The sequence below is a fragment of the Pelobates fuscus genome, chromosome 6 (assembly GCF_036172605.1).
Source record: "Pelobates fuscus isolate aPelFus1 chromosome 6, aPelFus1.pri, whole genome shotgun sequence".
Taxonomy (NCBI): Eukaryota; Metazoa; Chordata; class Amphibia; order Anura; family Pelobatidae; genus Pelobates; species Pelobates fuscus.
The window spans coordinates 248,645,400-248,668,196 of NC_086322.1; the positions used below are offsets into that span (position 1 = coordinate 248,645,400).

General features: G+C 38.1%; 1 protein-coding gene across 2 annotated transcripts in view; it reads left to right on the top strand.

The window, feature by feature from the left end:
* Positions 1-22,797, top strand: part of WNK4 (WNK lysine deficient protein kinase 4) — a 353,137-nt gene that overhangs the window by 283,436 nt on the left and 46,904 nt on the right. For both annotated transcript variants that reach the window (XM_063458916.1, XM_063458917.1), the window contains exon 15: positions 4,810-5,711. In XM_063458916.1, the coding sequence (XP_063314986.1) occupies positions 4,810-5,711 (902 nt within the window). The remainder of the gene's footprint in view (positions 1-4,809; positions 5,712-22,797) is intronic.

Consider the following 22,797-nt stretch of genomic DNA (forward strand, 5'->3'; position numbering starts at 1 on the left):
GGAGTCAGGACTTGGAACAGCGGGAGCTAACCTAAAAGAAGGTCTCTGGTTCCTCTCTCGAGTGTTCTGTCTCTCTCTTAGACGTTCATCTATACGAGAGATGAACGAAATTAAATCCTCTAAATTCTCAGGGAGTTCTCTGGTAGCAACCTCATCAAGGATTACATCAGATAGGCCATTCAAAAATACATCCATATACGCCTGCTCATTCCACTTGATTTCTGCCGCCAGAGACCTGAACTCTAGTGCATAATCCACCAGTGTTTGGTTCTCCTGTCTCAGGCGCAACAGTAATCTGGCTGCATTAACCTTTCTACCTGGAGGGTCAAATGTTCTTCTAAAAGCAGCTACAAATGCGTTATAGTTATAAACTAATGGATTATCGTTCTCCCATAGTGGGTTGGCCCATCTCAGAGCTTTCTCAATGAGTAGGGTGATAATAAATCCTACTTTTGCCCTATCTGTAGGATAAGAGCGAGGTTGCAATTCAAAGTGGATACTAATTTGGTTTAAAAAACCACGACACTTCTCAGGAGCCCCACCATAGCGTACTGGGGGGGTAATGTGAGAAGAAGCACCCACTGTGGCTACCTCTAGACCTGAACCGACAGGAGAAACAGGGGTATTACGTATCTCCTCTGGTGGGTTATTGGCACCAGCTAATAGAGCCTGTAGCGCAAGCGCCATCTGATCCATTCTGTGATCCATGGCTTCAAACCTAGGATCAGGAGCAGCCAGCTGACTGTTTGTACTTGCAGGATCCATTGGCCCTGTCGTAATGTCAGGATCGGGACAGGGATCCAACATGCAGAGTACAAACAGTAGCCAGATACATATACCGGACCTTAGAATGGCCGGACTAACGTAAGTAGTACAGTATAGAATGGTCAAAGACAAGCCGAGGTCGAGGGTAACAGAAGACAGGTAAGCGAGAGACAAGCCGAATCAAGGGTAACAGAGATAAGCAGAGTAAGGTAAACAAGCCGGGTCAAAACCAAAAGGGATAATAGAATACACAAGCACTGAGTGACTAGAACAAGCTAGAACCACGACAGGGCAATGAGCTAATGAAAGAAGCTCTGTTAAATACCCTGTTCAGAGCAGTAACCACGCCTCCGAGGCGTCCTGATTGGTCCTGCAGCAATTGACTGACAGGTCGTTCCGGGGGAGTGTCCTGATGACTACTTCCTGCCTAGATGCTGTAAAAGGCAGTCACTCCCTCGCGGCCGGCCTAGCATGACCGGATAGACCGCAGGGAAGGGAGCCATCAGACCGTCTGCATGGAGGAACAGCTAAGTCTCTACCTCTTTCGGAGGTAGAGACCACAGGTACCCTGACAGTTATTCACTGCTCCACCTATTTGTTGTACTGTATTCTTTAAACCAACCATGTTTGGTAGCAGAAATAAGAAGAGCTATGGATCAATTAAAAAACAATATTGCCCCGGGCCCGGATGGGTTTACAAACTTAATCTTTAAAATAATAAAAGATAAAGTGAATTATAAATTGGCACAGATATTCAATTAAATTGGACCAGATCAGGATTTCCCTAGTGAGATGATTTGTGCAAATATAATCCCCATTTTAAAAGCAGATAAGGACCCTACACAGATTGGTAGTTACCGGCCAATTTCGCGTTTAAATACTGATATGCATACATGATTTGTTAATGTTCTTGACTCACAGGAAAAAAAAAAAAAATAATGATTCAAAATTATATGCCTCTTTATGAGCAAGATAAAAATAAATAATCCCAGACTTGATCAACAAAGACCAAGTACGTTTTGTAGCAGGAAGGTCATCCAATAGTAACATATGGCAACTTATTCAGATATTGGATATTACAAAAAGACAGAGAACCCCCAGGTTGGCCCTGTTTCTAGATGCAGAGAAAGCATTTGACAGGGTCAACTGGGCGTTCATGATAGATACTTTTAAAAAGTTTGGTTGCTGTGGAAGAATTTAAGATTTGATAAAAGCATTGTTTGTGTCTCCATCTGCAAAAATTGTTGGGGCAGGTATATCGTCCCCATGGTTTACAATCAGGAATGACACCCGTCAAGGGTGTCCTTTATCTCCCTTATTATATGTCCTCTCATTAGAGCCATTTGCCCAAGCAATTAGACAACAGAAAGATATAAAAGGATGCCTAAAGGACAGAGGAGAAGGAAAAATGTGTCTATATGCGGACGATGTAGTAGCAACTTTAACAGACCCTATAATTTCACTGAGGTTTCCATTAGAAGAGGTTGAATGATATAGGCAAGTATCAAATTATAGATTAAATATAAATAAAAGCTGCGCCATTTTACCTAATTTGACACTCGAAGAAACGTACTCTCTCTAAAATCTAACTATAATTTTCATGGTTTTAAGAAGAAACAAATTATCTGGGTATAAAAATTACAACAGACCCAGAGAAACTTCTAGAAAAAAAATTTAAAGCGATATCGCAAACTTCTATAATGTCACAAACCTGGAGTAACCTAAAGGTTTCCTGGTGGGGCATATTGAATGTAGTGAAGAGTTACATCCTTCCGAAATGGATATACTTATTTAGATTGGTTCCTTTATCCTTACCACGATCTTATCTAAATGAGATACAAAAAATCGTAGTAAAATATATATGGGGAGGAAAGAAACCTTGAATAAGCGTCAAAGTTTTGAAAAGGGATATAAATAAAGGAGGACTGGGTTTCCCAGACATAAATAAATACCATGATACAATGATGTGGCATCTGCTTAAATGGCTTAAAGTGGAGGAAAACATGAAACATGGTATAAATGTGAAGTCTTGGTATTAGGAAAGAAAGACCTATCCCTTCTATTATCTTCAGCTTTGAATAAAAAAGAACTTAATGTTTATAAAAACAAACTAATACTCTATAGTCTACTAGGTTTTTGGAGGAAATGGAAAAAAAGCTGGATATCCAATCATTTGTTCTTCCTGATACCCTGATAGACTTTTTAGAAGACAACATCTCAGATTTAGATATTAAACGATGGAACCAAAATGGCATATGTATTTATAGGCAACTATGGAAAGAGCAATTTATAGGCAACTAACTCAAAGATTTCCCCCAAAAAAATTAGCCACTTATTAGCAGGAGAAATAACGATTAGAAAAATTATTTTAAAAGACCTACAGGAGTTACCCGATGATTATTTGATAAAATCTAAAGCTCTCATTAGCTGGGAGAAAGAGCTTGGACATGAAATAGATATAAGCAACTGGTTTAATACTATGCCATATCTTAAAAAATCCATACATTGCTTGAATCTGTTAGAAATACAGTATAAAATCATGCATAGATGGCACTTAGTGCCAGAAAAACTACATAAGATGTATGAGAACTGTCCAACCTCCTACTGGAGATGTAGATCAGAGACTGGTTCCTATACCCATGTCTGATGGACCTGTTCTAGGTTGGATAAATACTGGGATTTGGTCACTTAAATTTTAGAAAATCTTGAGAGTAGGGGAATCAGAAATGCACAAGAATCGTACCCATTGCATTTAAATTGACCTAACTTAAATAAATTGCAAACATACTTGGCTTTACTTGTATTATTAGCAGCAAAAATCTTAATTGCTCAAAGATGGAAAACCCAAGAAGTGGCACTAATTAAAAGACCAAATAACATTTCAATTACAAATGGAAAGAGGGTTAACACAAGGAAAAAAAGGATATTTTAGCAGAGGACTCCTCTAAATACTGGGAAACACAGGAGTGACTTGATCAAATAAGAGTGCAAGAATAAGAAATAATTCGTAAGAAATGTATCCATGAAATACAACTATTATTTATTATATTAAGCTCCCAAGCAAATAGAAATAAAGAAATAAAATAAAATCCACATGACATCACCCACCTAGGATTGTATTGTATTGTATAATTGTATTTTATGTTTATTGTCTTGTCATTTTTATACTATGTATGTTTTTTTGATATTTACAAAATAAAAGAAAGAAAAATGTGAAAAAAATAATAATAAAGTACAACGTGAGAGAAAAATAACACAAAAAAAATGACTACCCAAAAGTTTGACAAAGACTGGTGTTAGAATTAGTGCATGGAAAGTGTTAAAATGCCATCATTTGAAATACTCTAGGGTGTCTACCTTTCAAAAATATATGGTTTGATGGGGGTAAATTACATTGGCCGGCTTCAAAAATGTCCCAAATAGGACATGGGTGCATGATGACCAGCTGTGAAAATTCCAAGTTGGAAAACTGGAATGCGCACCCTCCAAATAAGGTCTTTTAGCCCCCAAAGAACCTGATGCACCTATATATGGGATTTATCACTGTACTCAGGATATGTTGCTGAACACATATTGGGGTGTTCTTTGGCAATAACCCTTAAAGTTCTTTTATTCTTAAATTGCTATGTGTGTCAAAAAAATCACCAATTTTTTTATTTTTTTTTTGGCATAGATTGGTGGTAAAATGGTTGCATGGAAAGTGTCAAAATACCCCAAGTGTAATACTTTGAACAACACTTCTTACTACACATACTTACAATTAAAATAAAAACACCCATCCTCTTTAATCATTAACCAATCATTCTTTAATTCCTTAAATTAAGCAGTTTATATCACATCTGAAAATAATAAATTTTCTAATAACTCCTTTCAAACAATTTAAAGTAACTTGTCCATGACACCCTGTATGAAACCATATGCATGTTGTTAAGTTTCACTCAAGTGTAGTAAATTCATGAGTATCTTGGAATGTTTTCATCAATTTTGTATCATAATGTATAGACTTTATGATTTCTTTCTAAACTGTTTCTGTTTCTTGTTCAGGTTCTCCATTGGCAGGAAGTAGAACGTGGCCTTCTTTTGAAAACCCTTCCAGTCCAGCTCTGCCTTTCTCAACAAACTATTCCATGCCAACTTCTCAATCCTATCCACCAGCTGCTTTTAGCTCCTTGCAGGTTGCAAACTACCTCTCATCACTGCCTCAACACATGATGCCTTCATCTTCAACAGCAAATTCTATGTTTCCCAATGTAATGGGGAATGCCGCCTCTCATCAGAATACTTTGCAGCACATGCTAAACAGTGGGATGGTGCCACAGAATATGAACAATCCAATGCCAGCTCTAGCATCCAACACTCAAACAGGAACCCAGTGGTCTACCACAGCCCCAATGTTTTCCTTGGCTAATGTCTTATCTTTGGCAATGAGTATGGCACAGACTTTGCTACCAGTGGCATCTCCTGCCACTTCACAGCCTCAAGGAATACCACCTGGAGGACCCATCTTTTCTCAACCAATGTCTGGACATATTCAGCCTCCTCTAATATATCCAACAAGTTTCTCTCAGCCTCAAAGCCCAGTTAAAGATGGATATTCTGCCCAGGGAACCCACTTTTATCCTGGACCTGCACATGCAAATGGGATGTTTATTCAGAATGTGCCAGGTCAAAATTTTTCTACTATGGGTGGTGGCTTCTCACAGCCCCTTACTCCGCAAGAACCTGCACCACCCATTGGAATGTTTGCTCAGCAAGTGCCACATATGAATATGCCAGGATACCAAATGCAATTTGCACAGCAGACTGAAGTTCCAACTTCTCCTAGGGTTGCCCAGGACTTCCCAGTGCTACATCCAGTGCTAGCAAGCAAAGTGTATACTTCACCCCTTGGAGACCAGATAACAGAGACAACAGGATCTGTCGTCGGACAGACCATGATCACACCTGTAAGCATTGGCTTTTAGCAAATGAAGTTCTAAGTGCAAAGAATGTATAATTGTGCATAGTCCACAGTGAAGGTATGCTTGTTCGTAGTTGGCTTAAAAATCTCATCTTACTGGGTTTCTGAGCGTAATTGATTTAAACTACCTATTTAACCCCTCAAGGACACATGACGGAAATATTCCGTCATGATTCCCTTTTATTTCTGAAGTTGTGTCCTTAAGGGGTTAAAGGTTGCCAAGGATTTTCATGTAATAAATATATATGAGTCATGATACCCAGATAAACTTAAATACAATTATAGCTTTTTTTATTCATTGGCATCCAGTATAATGTTTGATTTTACTGTATATCGGTAGGTTTACGTTCATTACACTTTCGTAAATATGGTGCTGTACAAAAGAAGATTCCATATGTGTTTGATAGGATTGGGGAATATGTATTTATCAGCAGTATTTTCTCCATCATGTAACTGATGTAACTGGTTGATGCAGTTCTGCCACATAATTTATATTGATTTAAGTCTTTATCAACAAACAATTCTTCACACATGATGTGCTTGAAAATTTGCAGATTGTTCTATGTGGTGATATCACAAAGAATAAAGAGGAGACAAGCTATGAGTGCCCTTAGTGGATCAAAATATCATTAAAATTAAACTTTTTAATTAATAGTACGAAAAATATAAAACAATTGGAGGAAAAAATAAAAAATGTTGAAAATAACTTTTAGTGAATTTACAGTAAGTGTAAACGTATGTACAGCAAAACAAAAGAAAAGAACCAAAAAATAAGTGCTAATCAAAATCTGTAAGCTAAATGGTGAATACACGTATACCTATATTATAATGGTATATTTGTGCACATAGTATCGCGGCACATCTACCCCAAATTGCAATGTGGGTGACATTCGATACTTCAAGTAGTGTGCAATTCGGAGAAAACTGAATTGGGGTCTAATGGGCAGCAGCTGCCTATTAGACCCCAATTCAGTGTTACTCGGCAGCAGCTGCCCATTAGACCCCAATTCAGTGTTCTCCGAATTGCACACTACTTGAAGTATCGAATGTCACCCACATTGCAATTTGGGGTAGATGTGCCGCGATACTATGTGCAAAAATATACCATTATATTATAGGTATACGTGTATTCACCATCTAGCTTACAGATTTTGATTAGCACTTATTTTTTGGTTCTTTTCTTTTGTTTTGCTGTACATACGTTTACACTTAATGTAAATTCACTAAAAGTTATTTTCAACATTTTTTATTTTTTCCTCCAATTGTTTTATATTTTTCGTACTATTAATTAAACGTTTAATTTTAATGATATTTTGATCCACTAAGGGCACTCATAGCTTGTCTCCTCTTTCCTGTTACTACCTTGGTAGTCCATTGTGGGTTAACCCCATTTTTTGAGTGTCTTTCCTGTAGCTTCCACCTTTTTTCTTTTCTTCACAAAGAATAAATTATCCTAAAAAGTATGGTAAATGAAACCTTTTTTTTTTTTTTTTTTTTTTTTAATCCTTGTCTAGTCAATAGATCTATAAATATGGTGTGCAGTATAAACTGTTATTGAAACCAGATGACTCCAGCTCCAAAACAATGTCATGTTAATGAATGGTGGCTGGAGTCAGTGGGCAGTTTCTCATCATTCAACAATGGTTTAGCCCCAAAGGTTGATCACACAGACACACGGGTGTCTTTTGTCTCTTCCACCATACACTTGAGGAAGTTTTGCTTTAGCATCTGGTAGTAGAAACTGTTACTCTCAATGGACGGATGGACAGTTATAGTCTAAGAGAGTTAGCTGATGCTTTCGGCATATCCCCATATGCAAATGCATACCTGTCTGGACTGTACAGTGGCTGGAGGAGCTCATAGTGAGGCTGTGCTGATGGGCACTAGGAGACAATCTTTGGGGTTAAACCATTTGAAAAGGTTTAACCATTAACGGTCAACATCCAGACACTCCTGCCCTGTAACAACTTCCTCTCAGTTGGAGTGTTCCTTTAACTGCATCTAGATTACAGATACAATCTAAGCACAGAAATATATCTGCAAACAAAACCATAAAACCAAACATAAGGGAATATTGCATAGACACCTTTATAATATTTTTAAATGGTTGCACTCACAAATATGAATTTGATTGCAGGTATATCAACCAATGATGAGCATGGAATTTATGATCTCAGTTAATGAGGCGGAGCAGCATTTTGGAGACTGGCACGGCAAGGGCTTAAAGGTAAGTAAATCTCACCTTCCTAACTCCTAACTCTCCCATGGCGGCGGACACACCAGAATTAGTAGATCAAACCATGGTGTTAGGAATATGGTTGTATTGCTAATGCTAGAATGGTCCTATAATGAGGAAATGTAACTTCTGCAATAGCAATTTGCAGAGTGAGTGGCTGATACATGGGCGCACAAAGGACCGCTGATTTGTTTCAAACTGCTCTAAAACAGTTTGACACAAAACAGGGTGAGAGAGCCATGAGTATGTTGGTACCATAGCCATTTCAGCAGGCTATGGTCATGCTGCTTAGAGTATTTATTTAAAAGTATGACATATAATCACCCTTATACCAGTAGAAAATGAATAAGTACGTTTGTGTGGAAGGATATAGCTAAATATTTATCCTCTACACACAATATTGTAGATACTCAGACTCATCCAAAAACATACAGAAACATATCTACAACCAAAACCATAAGACCAAACATAGGGTAATATTGCATAGACACCTTTATAATATTTTTTTAAATGATTGTACTCACAAATTAGAATTGGATGGCAGATATATCACCCAATAATGGGTATGAGTTTTCTTCAGTCCCTCTCAATTCATATGGATATATAGGGATAAAAAGGAAAGTGTAAGAGTTCTGCAAGATTCTGTCAGCGTGGCAGCACAGAAACACAGCGATCACGCCGACAGAAATAATAAATACTTACCTTGCTCGCAGCAAATCGCTACCCGACCTCCTTCCACCCCGGTCCCCAGCATGTGTGGCTCTCCTAGAGGCGGCCATTCTAAGGTTCGGGTAGATGTTATCCTTAGTGATAGATGTGATATTATTTCTACGTGCTTGATCAACAGTAATCCTGACAGAAAGCAGACACAGTGCAAATCTTCTACTAAAATCAGCAATTTGATACAAATACACTTGCAAAATATAAATTAGTATGTGTATTTTACCATCCCAACTTGGGACAGGGATCTCCACACTTTAATTCTCCAGGTATTCCACAGGTAAAAATCTGCATACAAATAGAAAAAAAAAACCTGAATGAACCGCTTAGAGAGAATTCTGATTAAATACGATGTAGTATACTACATGTCTTAGCTGTCTTTTATATCTCCGAGGCTTCTCCCGTGGGCAGCCGTTAACCTATCCACTGGTTTGCCTTCATGTGTAAGTCTCCTAACAATGTATTCCTTATCTCTATTTTGGCAAACCTTCCGCTGGAGGAGCCTGGGAGATTTAAATTGCATTATATTGTATTTTGGCAGCAATTTCATCTGAATTCCCTGAAGAGGAATTGGTTGGACGAAATGCATACCGCGTTTTGTTCTATTTGATTTATATTTCATTCTGTTTTTTTTTTTTAATTATTTGTATGTATTTTATTGTATTTGTATTTTATACAACCATATTCCTAACACTATGTTTTGATCTACTAATTCTCGTCTGTGTCCCACCATGTGAGGTTTGGAAGGTGAGATTTACTTATCTTTATACCCTCGCCGTGCCAGTTCTTAAAATGCTGCTCCACTTCTTTATCTAGATGATGTTAGCTAATTCAATGATTCCACATTAAATGCAATAAAAAGATAAACTTGGCTACTGAGCGAAAGCTATTCTAGTGGCTATCAGGAAGACAGCCACGAGAGACATGTTAACCCTGTAATGTAAACATTGTTGTATCTACTAAACGGCAATGTTTTCATTTGCAGGGTTAAAAAGATAGGTTTGTGGCATGCAGACAACCTTTTTGAGCTGAAGTTGTCTGGATGTCTACAGAGTGTATTTAACAATATTATGTCAGCTGACTCTCTCAGTCAGAAACAATATCCAAATTTGAACAATATTATATATTTGTATATATATATACAAAAATTGATAGGAATTGCACTCCAGCTATCCTTAAGTGTCTGCCCGGTGCTAGGCTACACAAATGTATACCATATAGAAAAAAGCCAGCACTCAAGGACTTTGCAGTTTATAAAAAGTAAAAACCTTTTATTCCAACTTGTCTGAAGGTCGACGTTTCAGTCCACCGTTGTGGACTTTCATCAGGACACCAATCCTGATGAAAGTCCACAACGGTGGACTGAAACGTCGACCTTCAGACAAGTTGGAATAAAAGGTTTTTACTTTTTATAAACTGCAAAGTCCTTGAGTGCTGGCTTTTTTCTATATGGCGTGTATATATATATATATATATATATATATATATACATATATATATATATATATATATACATATATATACGTATATATATATATATATATATATATATATATAAAATAAAAAAATGTCTAAATTTGTTTATATTATATTGTTAATGTGGACATATAACTGCTTAGAGTTTCCCTTTAACATTTTTGAAACTCCTGAATATGTAGCTAAGTAAAAGGTTTTATTTGTAGACAACTTAAAACAGAATATTCTGTTTGTGACCAGTATTTACTGATGTCTAAAACAATTTTTGTTGAAAACAGTTAGTCAAAACTTATTTTTTTCTTAATTCAAAAGTTTTATGTTAAGCCATGTTGTGTTTCTAAATTCTGCCTTTGGCTCCCCAAAAAAAAAAATATTATCATTGATGGGAAAAAAGATGAATGGTGGCTGCGAAACAGTCACTAAATATTGATTGTATTCACAGATCAAGGCCTTGATTTAATAAGCACTCTAAATTATTCAATACTGTAACATTTCCTATTGATAAAACTACAAAAATTTTCATAGACTTAGTGTAATGGTGATTTGTGTAGATACATAACTTTTAAACTTTATATAACAGCATTGAATTTAGAAAGCTTATTAAATCAAGTGAGCATAGAAATAAAAAAAAGTAGTAGCAGTAAAAAAAATCTAAATTTATATATTTTATATGTAATTAATATATAAATATATTAATGTAGGTTTATTTTATTTTTTCTGCTCCTCCTCTTTTTCTTTCTATCAGGTATGTTGTTTCTCACTTTATCTGTGAACCATACTATATTATGTGTATATTTTGCATTAAACTTATTGGCCCTTTTTCATATCCTTTTTTGTTCATCTTATTTTGTTTCCAAATTGGAATCTTGGTCACAAAAGCATTTTCTATTTTGCCTTGCACAAGTCTAGTAAGAATATATATTTAGCTTTGATTTGGTACTTAATTTAAAGGGATGCCATAGGCATCAAAACAACGTTAGTTTAAATAAGCAGTGTTAGTGTATAGATCATTCCCCTGCAGTCTCACTGCTCATTTCTCTGCCATTTATGAGTTAAATCACTTATTTCTGTTTATGTTAGCTTCCTGTGCTGTGACATCCTACATGAAAGAATGGTTTAATTTTCACTCAGATGTTTACTTGCTTTAGAAGTTTTTATCATCTACTCTGTAAATTGTACTTTAATCACATACAAAATCTACTGCAGGGTCTAGAAGCTTATTAACAAAGCAGGATATAAGAAATTTTAAATTAAATAGTATATGCAATAAAGGAAGTGTAAACATGAGAACTCTCTTTACAGGAAGTATTAAGAAAGGCTGTGCAAGTCACATGCAAGGAGGTTTAAACACTGCTAAATTCTTTACCATTTAGGAGCTAAATCACTTTATGTCCTAAATGGCAAATAATTGAGCAGTGACACTGGAGAGGCATGACCTTTACACCAAAAGTGAATTATTTACCTAAAGTTGTTTTGGTCCCTATAGTGTCCCTCTAATTTCTCTCAAACATTTAGCAGAATAAAATAATAATATTTGCCTTACAGTAAAGGACACAGTACCCCAAACTGCACATATTTTTGTTATGTCTTGGTTTGCTCTGTCTTGAACCCAAGGAGAAAAACAATTAAAATTAAAAGATATCACATGTTTTGAATTGCATTAGACATCAGAAAAGTGAGTTATCTATATAGATTACATACATCTTACTACCCCACAGTCACTTGCTCATTGCTAGACACCCAATTGCCAGATTGTACTTAAGTGTTTTATAGCACCAGAGCACTACTGGAAAATATAAAGTACCATGGCAATTACCACTGTGTATTCTAGTTTACTAGCAATAATGATATAAGGTTTATGCAGTTATGGGATCATTTTGCTGGGCAAGCCTTGCTTTTCACTACTGCCTTATCTTTCATTAAGTACTTGATAATACTTGGAGGATCAGCACATTCACATTTTAATTAAAACATTCAGGAAGATCAATAAATATGTTTATTTGTTTATGTCAACCAGTCGAGTTGCTCTACCTGGTCATGCATCAATATGCACCAGGTATTTCATAATTTGCAGGATAGAAGAAGATAGACATCCATGATGTCTTCTTGCAAGTCATAAAAGGACCCAAAAGAGGCACCCCAAGCCCGATCTTCACATTTTCCTCCTGCAGCATTACCAGAGTTAATGCCATTTGGATAATTTCTTGCAATACTGAACCAAGATTAAACTAACAAGTTCAAACCATCCTTGCACAACATATTTCTATTTTCTATACTGAGTTTATTGTGCCATATGATGACTCCACTAAAGTGTCTAGCTAGTCTGGCAACAATGATATTGAGACACCTGTGTTAAGAACAGGGTGCCTCGTTCCCACCTTGGTTTCCTAAATTGGACACACCACAAACATTCTTGCCACAAGGGACCTCCAAGAAGTCATTTTAATGACCTGTTCTCTTGAGTAGCAGGCTGCTTCCCAGATGGTTTTACTACTTGAATATAGTTTGCTCATATGAATATAGTTAACTCCCACAACTTTCTGCAAACAACTTGATGAGGTTGTCAGTAGGTTTCCCCAAACAAGGCTTCTTCTCCTTAAGTAAGGCTTAGTGCTGTGAAGAAATAGAAATACCCTATACTGAGGAAAGGAGTTGTGTTATATACACAAAGATCTAAGACCTGAGAAGGGATGAAAATGAGACTGGCGTGCCTATGTGGCTACTATGGAGGGGTGAACCTCGGCTATAAAGGCAAATTGCCAAATTCTTTTTCTCCAGGTTTCAACACAATGGACAGCTAACAAACAGACAAGTTTTATACAGGGGAAGAAGACATGTGGAGCCATGATACTCTGCCACACATTCATACTCATTCGGCCAATATACAAGTAATGCATTTAACTTTTAGGCTGCTAGGTGGATAATGAGTTATTTTGTCACAATACAGGATTTAATCCCTAAGCTGTTGGGTGACTAAAGATTCCTATACTCCCAGAGGGCCCAAATTCTCTTGGCAAGAGATGAGCACCAAATTCCTCTGCAGTGCACAACATTTTTCATGTGTATTTGCAAGAAGATGAGAAGAGAGTGGGCTAATTGCTTTGGCAGCATGGCAAGCGACATTCACAAATAGAGTACATAAGAGGTGCTTTCTTACCACTTGTGAAACATGATTTTTACACCATCTCAAAGCATATGATCATAGCAGATTAGTGTGTGAGATAGTTTAAGTGAATAACTCATGAGAGGATTAACAGGATATTTTAGTCTTCCACTAATACGGCCCACTCTCTTGCTCCACCATAGTATGGATACATAAGGCAAAGCACGACTGCAACTTGTGCCAACTCAAACATCCTGTAAATGAATAAGCGCTGATTCCTTTAAAAAGCCCATATTTCACCCACACATTAACTTCAGAAGTTTTGTTAGATGGCAAAAAGTAAAGGTGTTTCAGACGAAAACCTCCTTAAATCTTACCCTCTACAATGCCCTATGTCCAACCCTAAATCCCAACATACTATATCAATCTGTATTTCACTACAGTAATCACTCCTTAGATTAATATGTTAGTGAGCACAATAATATATAAATCCTCATGCAAAAAATTTGTAAATTATAGATGCTCTTTCAGTCTCAATAACCAACAATATATACCTCACAGAGAAAAAAATACAAACTACAAAACAAAAAATATAGTGCATGACTGTATGACACTGTGTATTGTGGATAATAATTGGCCACTCACACTGAAAACTGTTTCTCAGGGATAATTAGCTTGTTACAGAGTGGCTTAATCAGCATGCAGAAAAACAATATAGCCCTTTCCCATTGGTCCTAAATTTATATTGCTGTAATTGTTTGAGAACGCTTCGTATTGGCTCCTTTTCATTCCAACTGCTTCCAGTCCAATACTTTCCTTCACTTCTGTATCACATAACCAATGTGATTACATTTTCACCACCATTCCATGTCACGTGACCAAGACGGTGCATTTTTCCCTAGTGTTATGTGAATGGAACCATACAACAATGTGTTCCACTGTCATCCCTAATGCCATGTGCTATCCAGTGCCCCTGGTGAATAGATCAATATATTCTTGAGCCCCTCAATTTCGGTATCATGGTGGGAGATGCTAAAAAAAAAATATGTATACAAGAAGCACATAAAAATCGTAGGGGATATATAGCAAAACAATATGACAATATTTGAGGAAGGCTGAGCTTGATGGACGCAAGTCTCTTTTCAGCTATGTAACTATGTAACAAATCTACTAAAGCTCAATAAAATATCTAACAAGCACTTAATCCAATTCTCAGCTGATTAGTTCTGGACCTGCAAACTACATCCTGATTTGGATGTAATAAAACAAAAAGCATTTGTACAACTTATGACTCCAGACTACAAACTCCTTTATATGGAGGCTCCAAAATAAAATTCCAGCAAGGATATCACATGGAAAAGCTGCAATAACCACGGAGAAGACCAAACATCAGGCAAAATCCTACAACAGACAAAATAGAGGCTCATATAAAAGTAGTGGAATCAAATTCCTGTTACAACATTATTACTTCAAGAAAACCTTCTTCACTAGAAGTCAGTTTCATCCAGTTGCATCATCTTGTATTAGAATAAATATGTTGACACCACTGGTTCCATGGATCACTTTTTGTCTGTTCCACAGTATTACTACAAGTACCTGAGGAAACCAAAACTTACAACTGTTATAACGGAGTGTCATCCACCCTTCGAATGCAGTTACATACATACACTGATTAGCCACAACAATAAAACCACTGACAGGTGAAGTGAATATCATTGATTATATCATTACAAAGGAAAATGTAAATGGGTGGGGAGTGTACATTAGGTAGCAAGTGAACAACCAATAATTGAATTGTATGTGTTTGAAGCAGGAAAATGGGAAAGAAAAAAGATCTGAGGGACTTTGACAAGTTCCAAATAGTGATACCTAGATGACTGGTCAGAGCATCTCCAAAATGGCAAGTCTTCTGCGGTTTTCCTGGTATGCAGTGGTTAGTACCTACCAAAAGTGATGCAAGGAAGGACAACCGGTGAACCGGCGCCAGGTTTGGCGTGTCCAAGGCTCATCAATGCACATGGGGAGATAAGGCTAGCCATTCTGGTCCAATCAAACAAAAGAGCTACTGTAGCTCAAATTGCTGGAAAACTTGATGCTGGCCATGACAGAAAGGTGTCAGAACATACAGTACTTCACAGTTTGCTGTGGATAGTACTGCAAAGCCACTGACCGATCAGAGTGCCCATGATGACTCCTGTCTACTGCCAATAGCACCCTCAATGGGGATGCAAGCTTTAGAACTGGACCATAGAGCAATGGAAAAGGTTGGCTGTTGCGATGAATCATGGTTTCTTTTGGATCACCTGGATGGCCAGGTGCGTGTGCATCATTTACCTGTGGAAGAGATGGCAGTAGGAGGCAAACCAACAGAAGCAGTGTTGTGCTCTGGCCAATGTTCTGCTGGGAAACCTTTGGTCCTGGCATTCATGTGAATGTTACTTTGAGATGTACCACCTAGAGAGATTGTTACAAAGCATATACATCCATTCATGGCAATGATGTTCCCTGGTGGCAGTGACTTCTCTCAGCAGGATAATGCACCTTTCCACACTACAACAATTATTCAGGAATGGTCTGAGGAACATGGCAAAGATTTCATTGTGTTGCGTTGGCCTCCAAACTCCCTAGATCTTAATCCAATCTGTGAGATTTGCTGGAATAACAAATCTGATCAATGAGGCCCCACCTTACAAGTTACATGGCTTAAAGGATCTGCTGCTAATGTCCTAGTGCCAGATATCATAGGACATGATCAGAGGTCTAGTGGAGTCTATGCCTCGACACAGCAGAGCTGATTTGGCAGCACAAGAGGGATCTACATGATATTAGGCAGATGGCAAGGAAAATAAAAGAAAAGAAAGAAAAAAAGTGTAAATGAGGAATAATCCCTGCAATGATGTAATTGTTCGAAAAGAGAGAGTCTATGACTATAACATTATTTAAGTGAATAGTGTCATTCAACAAGCTACCTACAATAAACTTTATTGTGGTTAACACCTGTTTAACTGACCTAATTTTTAAAGCATTTTAGATTAAAAAAAACATACAAAAATAAAAAATACACACACATAAAGTTACTGAACCTGCAGCACCAGATAATCCACTCCGACATCAGGACAGGCGCCACCTATCAGGAAAATTAATTCTGATTTTGGTTGAGCAGTGATTTATAAGAAACATAGTTCAGCCCCAATCACAATTCCGTTCATCAGAACTGATGAAAGGAACTGCTCAATAAGTTGATAGCAACCGTATTGCTATCACACTGCTATCAGCTTTTATGATAGCCTTGTTAGCAATTTTGTGAAATGTGATTTGTAGAGTGTTCTTCTGAGGCTCTGGCCTAGAGCTGGAGTGGAAAGAAGAAGCTCACCGGCGTACACCCTGACAGTTGGCACACACTGTAGGCACTGGTTGTATGGATTTTGACAGTAAATAAGGAAGCAAAAAAGGCCTTGATATAACAGGCAGCAAGCGCAGTTTTAAAGCTTGAGAGAGGTTTACAAATCACGACAGTTATATGCCATTGTGGACAGAGACACAGTGAAATGGGACTTCCTTGCACTTCAACCCAAGTAAGATCATAGGTTGCGATTGTAAATAGAGTTACCCTTTAAATATTAATACATATGGTAATTGACAAAGGTCCCTTTATCTAATTTTTCATATTGGGTCAGTTGTATTTAAAATTATGTCTTCTAATGTTTTGATTTTTAGGCAACACGTAAAAGGGAACGTATCATTAAATGGACATTACACTACCCAAATACAAAACAAATAAAAAACACTGTTTAGTAGAGATACACCCAATGAAAACATGCATGCATAAAACTATGCAATTTTTCGTTGGGAGTAAATCTAAGAACAGCTAGCCAAACCTGCTGTTCTTTTGTCTGCTGCCTTTGCAAACTTCCCCCTTCTAACCCCGCCCAGACTTTCTGTGGCTGTCCAATCACAGACTTCCCAATGCAGCTCAATTAGAATTGTTTGAAAGGCAAGTGCTCTCAGCAATTGTCTGTCTCTTTAGTTTAGCTCCAATGAGCTAACGAAACCAGGAAGTGATATGATCTGTTGTCTGCTTGAAAGTCAAGTGAGTGTGACCAGTTTGATTTATAAAAGTGTACATTTCTGCTGAAATCAGCACTTTTTACAAAATAAAAAAGGACACATTCTTCACACATAATGCTTTTCTGCAACCTAAATTTTTTTAGCGATGTGGAGTGTCCATTTGAAAAACAAATTTATTTTACATTACATTTTGCTCATAGTAGACTATATACTATTTTGGATTATATTAACAGTTTGTTCATAGGAATATTGAATAAATTGGTACATATTATTTAACCCCTTAAGGACGGCGGGCGTGCTGCGTCCTTGGGGACCCGGTTTTAAGCGCCGGCGGGCGTTTGTGAGGACCTCACGATCACATGGACGGAATAGCCATCCATAGCAGTGCCAGCAAGGGGAGTGCCTGGAATGACAGGAAGTCCCCCTGCTGCCTGTAATAGTTAAGTTAAAGTTAAATAAAAGTAAATAATTAAATAATATATACTTAGATCATATAAATAAACATACACTGTCTAAGTGTATTTTAAGATTAATATATGTATATAATTATATATATTAATATCAAAATACACGTAAAATAATATTAAATATATATATATATATATATAATTACAATTATATGTATATATATATAAAAAATAAATATATAAATAAGTTATAAATTATTTTTTTTAAAAATTAAACATAAATAATAAAAATATATATGTGTAATTTCGTTCTAACTGTATTTTGATATCAATATCAATATCAATATATATATATATATATATATATATATATATATTGATATCAAAATACACTTAGAACAAAATAATATATATATATATATATATATATATATATATATCACTATATACACACCTATATATAAATAATAATATTTTTTTTAAATTATATATATATATATATATATATAAAAAAAAAATAACCTTTAGAAAAAACTGTTAAAAAAACTAATAAAATCTGTCAACATTGAAGATGCTGTTTAGTAGATAGGAGAGTACGCTGGATCTTGTGTATTGTTTATTGTATAATATGGCCCCCAGCAGCACCCCATTTAAGCATGTTCAGGTGTCTTTCCAAGACATCCTAAAACCTGTACATGGGCGGTACTGTTTTGATTGGGAGACTTCGAAGAACACAAATATTAGTGTTTCAAAACAGTGAAATGTATTACAACAATTATATCAGTAAAAATGCCTTTTTATGCATTTTTTCACACAAACGGCACTTACACGGATGATATAATTGTTGTGATACGTTTTACGGTTTTGAAACACTAATATTTGTGTTCAGTGAAGTCTCCCTCATGTACAGGTTTTATGGTGTTTTAAAAGTTACAGAGTCAAATATAAAGCTTGTGTTTCAGTTTTTTCACATTGAAATTTGCCAGATTGGTTACGTTGCCTTTGAAACCGCATGGTAGCCCAGGAATGAGAATGACCCCCATGATGGCATACCATTTGCAAAAGTAGACAACCCAAGGTATTGCAAATTTGGTAAGTCTAGTCTTGTTTAGTAGCCACTTAGTCACAAACACTGGCCAAAATTGGCGCTCAAATTAGTTTTTGCATTTTTCACACACAAACAAATATTAACGCTAACTTTGGCCACTGTTTGTGACTAAGTGGCTACTAAAACAGACTGGGCATACCCCATTTGCAATACCTTGGGTTGTCTACTATTGCAAATGGTATGCCATTGTAGCGGAGGGCAGTATTATAATCCACGATCTCCGCTGGTATTACAGGTAAATCCACAGTCAGCGCTGAAAAGTAAGGCAATATCCCAATCCTCCCAATAACCGGACGAAACACAGTATGGGAGTCAACTGAGGTCTTTATTCACAGCTTCCAGTATTTATGCAAGTCCCCATGCAAGGGATTTCCTTACTGACCTGGCAGGGGTAATACAGTAAGGGACTACATGGGGGACTTAACATTTGGAGCTTTTCTCCCATCAGGCACTGCTGCACGAGAGGGACACTCCCACTGAAATATACCGTTAAGTGGATTATCCCTCCGTGCAGCTGACCGGCATTTTAACCCCTTAAGGACCAAACTTCTGGAATAAAAGGGAATCATGACGTGTCACACACGTCATGTGTCCTTAAGGGGTTAAATTTAAATTCACAACTTTCCCAATATTCATGCTATTCAGACGAACGGACGTTCGGTAGATAGCTGGGGTCTGAGTGCACCTTTCGTGTGAATACCGCTCAGATCCCAGCTGAAACAACCGAACGCCGTAAGAAATACATTTATTATTTCAATTCGTTTCAAAGTACCGAATACCGATGGGGAAACATAATAGGGGAATACCGGAGCTCCCGAACGGCCTGGAAGTACAGCGGTGTTCGTGTCGTCGAGTAGCCGTTTTTAGTTCCACGCGCTCTACGACAAAACACCGCTGGGGAGACAAAGGATCCAAGATGGACGGCCGCCGCGTGGTCGGTAGTCGAACGATGGCCACCTAGGAATACACTTTATTACCGATCGGTTGCAATCGGTTAACGCAATCGGTTAACGAGCGCCACACGTCCCTTAATGTGTGGTCTATCAGGGGGGCCCATATTCGTTTCACGAACAGCCCGGATAGTCGCTGTTCGTGAAACAAAGTAATTGAATGCTAGTGGCTTACGGCTGCTAGCATACGAATTACAATGGCCACATAAGACACAGCAGAATACATACATTACATAGCATAAAATACAGACAACCTTTATGACAAGTAAAGTCCAGTGTTCCAGAAGTGGCTAGGATTGCCACAGCCATCATGGGGGTAATTCTCATTTCTGGGCTACCATGCGGTCTCAAGGGCAACGTAACCAAATTTAACATGCTATATTTGACACTGTAACTTCTCAAAACACCATAAAACCTGTACATAGGGGGTACTGTTTTACATGTGAGACATTGCTGAATATAAATATGTGTATTTTATTGCAGTAAAAGCTAACAGTATTATGACATGCACAGTTAAAATGTCATGCAGAACTAAAAAAATAACAGAATGTCTTAGTTTCTCACATTTTGTTTATATTTTATTCATATTAAATCATAGCTAAATATTTGATGTTAAATGAGAGCCCTGTTTCTCCTGAATAAAATGATATATAATAAGTGTGGGTGCACTTAAAGGAACTCTATAGTCACCAGAACAACTACAGCTTATTGAATTTTTTCTGGTGAGTAGAATCATTACCTTCAGACTTTTTGCTGTAAATACTCTTTTCAGAGAAAATGCAGTGTTTACATTACAGCCTAGTGATAACTTCACTAGCCACTCCTTAGATGGCTGTTAGAGATCCTTCCTGGGTCATGGCTGCCTAAAATGCATCCAAACATTCAGTATCTCCTCCCTCTGCATGCAGACGCTGAACTTTCCTCATAGATATTCATTGATTCAATTCATCTCTATGAGGAGATGCTGATTGGCCAGGGCTGTGTTTGAATCATGCTGGCTCTGCCCCTGATCTGCCTCCTTCAGTCTCAGCCAATCCTATGGGGAAGCATTGTGATTGGATCAGGCTACCATTTCTGATGATGTCAGCAGACTGCTTGTTTTTGTTTTTTTTGAGGCAAACAGCATGCAAAGTTACAGCTTCTGGCTTGAATACAGCAAGATTTTGCTATATTTATGGAGGCATGAGGGGCCCAGGGGGGCTAGATGGTGGTGTTAACACTATAGGGTCAGGAATACATGTTTGTGTTCCTGACCCTATAGTGATCCTTTAATATGAAAGAGGTGAATTACGGTTGAACAGACATATAGTCAAATTCCAAGTTTTGTTTAAGTTTTATTTTGATCAAAACGTGTACATTTGGCACAGTCCTTAGGGGCTTAAGAAGACTTGAACAATAGTCAATTCTAAATATTAAATTACGTCTTGAAGACAAGTGAAAAATAACACACAAACAACATACACATACAAAGAATGCATATATTTAAAGTATATTTAATGTAACACTAAGATGAAAGGGGACTGACATATTTAGAACATGTTTACACTATAGATATCAAATTAGAGTGAAATTCTAGAAAGTACTTGGTAATAATTGAAGATTTATGCAAGATAAAGGTACAGGACCATTTCACAGTAGGAATATGACAGGTGACAACATTCCTGATGTTGCTGGGAAAGTCCTGTATTTTGGTGTGCCACAAATTTTAGAATGCATGGTCTGCCTTGAGAGGTGAGGCTGTCAGTTCAGGGGCTGTTCTGTCTACTTTATGAACAGACCATCCCCTTTCATGGGCGGACTTGCCATTATAATGGATGGATTTGTTTCTTTTTAGTGAATTTGTACATAATTTAATGACTTGAAACCCTTGACTTCAAAGTGAGGATACTGATTTAGAGTTTGCTCTTGGAATTCTAAATAATTACAACCCTTTCCTATTATATCTTTTATTTTTATATATAATGTGCTGTTGGGAACTAGTCAATTGGTCCCCCCCCCCTCCCCCCCTCCCCTCTGGGTGAAAGGAGGAGGTGAGGTCAGAGGCGTAGCGTGAGGGGTGCAGGGGGGGGCGGCCGCACCGAGTGCAACATCTGGGGGGGGCGCGCTCGCACTCGCACAGCCATGCTCCAGCTGGAAAGATCAGAGATCTCTCCAACTGGAACGGCAAAAAATAAAACTATTTCATTGATAGGTTGTGGGGCCCCTAATGGAGTGCAGGGCCCCACAACCTACCGCTCTGCATGCCACCCCCTCCCCCCCCATCCTCAAAGGAGACCTGGCAGCTTCACCTCCTCTCTGCCAGGTCTCCTCCTCCTGTCCCTCGCGGCTCTGTGTGATGGGAGAGGCGGGACTTCCTGTTTACTCCTCTCACACAGAGCCCGATCAGCAGGGGAAGGAGCAGCAGCCTGGGAGAGAAGAGGAAGCCGAGAGAAAGGTAGGCACTAATCACCCTTCCCCCCTCCCACTGTGTCCCTAATAACCCCCCCGTCACTACTCACCCCTCCCTGTCACTAGTCACCCCCCCTGTCACTACTCACCCCCCCTTTGTCACTACTCACCCCCCATGTGTCACTAGTCACCCCCCCTGTGTCACAAGTCACCCCCCGTCACTACTCACCCCCCCTGTGTCACTAGTCACCCCTCCCGTCACTAGTCACCCCTCCCGTCACTAGTCAACCCCCTGTCACTAGTCACCCCCCATGTCACTAGTCACCCCCCGTGTCACTAGTCACCCCCGTGTCACTAGTCACCCCCCTGTGTCACTAGTCACCCCCCTGCCACTAGTCACCCCTCACTGTGTCACTAGTCACCCCCTTCACTGTCACTAGTCACCCCCCCACTGTGTCACTAGTCACCCTCCCTCACTGTGTCACTAGTCACCCCCTCACTCTGTGTCACTTGTCACCTCAGTAACTAGTCACCCTCCCTCTGTCACTAGTCACCCCCTCCCTCACTCTGTCACTAGTCACCCCTCCCTCTGTCACTAGTTACTCCCTCCCTAACT